This window comes from Homarus americanus, unplaced genomic scaffold, assembly GCF_018991925.1.
Source record: "Homarus americanus isolate GMGI-L3 unplaced genomic scaffold, GMGI_Hamer_2.0 scaffold39486, whole genome shotgun sequence".
NCBI classification, from domain to species: domain Eukaryota; kingdom Metazoa; phylum Arthropoda; class Malacostraca; order Decapoda; family Nephropidae; genus Homarus; species Homarus americanus.
The window spans coordinates 38,201-41,513 of NW_024730352.1; the positions used below are offsets into that span (position 1 = coordinate 38,201).

A 3,313-nucleotide genomic window follows, 5' to 3' on the forward strand; every position below is an offset into this window, starting at 1 on the left:
CTCCTCCTCCTTCACCTGAGTGTGTGGTGGGTGGAGGTAGGCGAGGGGGGAGGGGGGTTGAGGTAGTTCCTGTAGGAGGTCAGAGGTCACTGGTGTTTCCCGCCGGCAGTGTGGTTGTTAGCTTCTCACGGGCGCGGTGGTGTCATGGCCGACTCTCCCACGCACCTCCCTTCCGTATTATTACATCAACAACAACAACTACTACTACTACTACTACTACTACTACACGATGGTGGTCAGAAGCCTCAGCCACCACCACTACCTGACCTGGACCAAAGAGTGACAGTTCTGGACCAATAAGGGACAGTCCTGGACCAATGAGTGACACCCCTGGACCAATGAGTGACAGTCCTAGACCAATGAGTGACACACCTGGACCAATGAGTGACAGTCCTAGACCAACTAGTGACAGTTCTGGACCAGTGAGTGACAGTCCTAGACGAACTAATGACAGTTCTGGACCAGTGAGTGACACCCCTGGACCAGTGAGTGACACCCCTGGACCAGTGAGTGACACCCCTGGACCAGTGAGTGACACCCCTGGACCAGTGAGTGACACCCCTAGACCAATGAGTGACAGTTCTGGACCAGTGAGTGACACCCCTGGACCAGCAACACCCACAACTAACCAAGGTATAAATTCTCTCTCCTCTGAGCCTCCACCACCAGTCAGTCCTCATCACACCTCAACACAACACCTCACAGGAGCTCAGGTATACCGCACGCACAATGACCTGAAGGTGTAGCGATGACCTGAAGGTGTAATGATGACCTGAAGGTGTAATGATGACCTGAAGGTGTAATGATGACCTGAAGGTATAACGATAACCTGAAGGTGTAATGATGAACCTGAAGGTATAACGATAACCTGAAGGTGTAATGATGAACCTGAAGGTATAACGATAACCTGAAGGTGTAATGATGACCTGAAGGTATAACGATGACCTGAAGGTATAACGATGACCTGAAAGTATAACGATGACCTGAAAGTATAATGATGACCTGAAGGTATAACGATAACCTGAAGGTGTAATGATGAACCTGATGGTATAACGATGACCTGAAGGTGTAATGATCGTGGTAACTGGAGAAGTGGAGAGGTATTTTCCCGTCCAGTGATCACCGTTCTTTGAGACTGATATAATTAATGAGGTAATTTTCAGGTGGCATGATAGATTCTCAGGTAGGTGAGGTGAGGTGAGATGAAGTGAGATGAAGTGATATAATGTAAGGTGAAGGGAATCGAAATGAGGGAACAGCACCAGATAATGACCAGGTGTGCCCCTCCCCCCACAATCAACTAACTCCCAGGTAAATACAAACTATCCCTTAATGAAGACTCCACCAGGTAACTCTCTCCTCACACACCTTAATCACAATCCTTTCACTATATCCAACAAAAATCACAATATTAACCTGTATGACAAATTAAACCTGACTAAACCTAACGTATGATATTTAATTAAACCTCACGTATGATAGTAATAAACCTACCTTAAATTATCATAACTTAAACCAAATCTAATCTCCTATGACGTGGTGAAGTTAATTCTTTCTCTGTCACGTGAGGTCCTAGATGTCTCCCTCCCTCCCTCCCTCCCTCCATACTGTCAGTCATCGTCCTCCCTCCCTCATTATCCCTTACCCTCACCTTCATCGTCCTCCTCCCTCCTTCCCTACACAGTCATCGTCCATCCTCCCTCTCTCTCTCCATCCCTCTTGTGTGTGTGTGTGTTGTTCTGGCCCCCGTGACCCGTAATTAAGGCATCACCATATAAATCCTTCACCAATATTACAACCTGGTTATAAAACGCACCTGAGTTATCATCCCATTGTTGGCCCAGGGGAAAAACAAACACATTATATCATCCTCTGCCTGGGAATCAAATTTGTCTGGCTGTCTGTTTGTCTCTTCCTGTCTGTCTGTCTGTCTCTCCCTGTCTGTTTGCCTCTTGTTATCTCTTTGCCTGTCTCTTCCTGTCTGTTCGTTTGTCTGCCTCTGTCTATCTCTCTTCCTGCCTTACTACTCTCTCTTCCTGTCTGCCCATCTGTCTGTCATTATCCATCGACCAAAACACACACACACACAATAATATCTGTTAATCACACACACACCTGTAATCACAAGGAGAGGTGCTGGGAAGGTGTGCATAAATAAGACACCATAATTCGCTTCTTTATATACCTTGGTACCAAACATACTGACACATAGGTAGAATAGGTAGATGGTGGGTATAGCACAGGTAGATTGGGTATAGCACAGGTAGATTGGGTTTAGGACAGGTAGATTGGGTTTAGCACAGGTAGATTGGGTATAGCACAGGTAGATTGGGTATAGCACAGGTAGATTGGGTTTAGGACAGGTGGATTGGGTTTAGCACAGGTAGATTGGGTTTAGCACAGGTAGATTGGGTTTAGGGACAGGTAGATTGGGTGAGTAGGACAGGTAGATTGGGCATAGCACAGGTGGATTGGGTATAGCACAGGTAGATTGGGCTTAGGACAGGTAGATTGGGTATAGCACAGGTAGATTGGGTATAGCACAAGTGTAGATTGGGTAGTACAGGTAGATTGGGTATAGCACAGGTGGATTGGGTTTAGGACAGGTAGATTGGGTATAACACAGGTAGATTGGGTTTAGGACAGGTAGATTGGGTATAGCACAGGTAGATTGGGTTTAGGACAGGTAGATTGGGTTTAGGACAGGTAGATTGGGTATAGTACAGGTAGATTGGGTTTAGGACAGGTAGATTGGGTTTAGCACAGGTAGATTGGGTATAGCACAGGTAGATTGGCTTAGGACAGGTGGATTGGGTTTAGCACAGGATTGGGTATGGCACAGGTGATTGGGTGACAGCACAGGTAGATTGGGCTTGCACAGGTAGATTGGGTTTAGGGACAGGTGAGATTGGGCTTAGCACAGGCAGATTGGGTATAGCATGTAGATTGCTTAGGACAGGTAGATTGGGTATAGCACAGGTGGATTGGGTATAGCACAGGTAGATTGGGCTTTCTAGGTGGACAGGTAGATTGGGTATAGGACAGGTAGATTGGGTATAGCACAGGTAGATTGGGTATAGCACAGGTAGATTGGGCTTGAAAATAGGTGGATTGGAAGCTCATACCAGGTAGATTGGGTTTAGGACAGGTAGATTGGGTTTAGCACAGGTAGATTGGGTATAGCACAGGTAGATTGGGTTTAGGACAGGTGGATTGGGTATAGCACAGGTAGATTGGGTTTAGCACAGGTAGATTGGGTTTAGGACAGGTGGATTGGGTATAGCACAGGTAGATTGGGTATAGCACAGGTGGA

The 3,313-nt window shown here is 46.5% G+C and overlaps 1 protein-coding gene across 1 annotated transcript; it reads left to right on the plus strand.

The window, feature by feature from the left end:
- The first annotated feature begins 317 nt into the window (after positions 1–317).
- On the plus strand, positions 318–746 carry LOC121866957 (vegetative cell wall protein gp1-like). The gene has a single exon (XM_042366717.1). It carries the CDS (start codon positions 318–320, stop codon positions 744–746), a length of 429 nt encoding a protein of 142 aa, XP_042222651.1.
- The last annotated feature ends 2,567 nt before the right edge of the window (positions 747–3,313 follow it).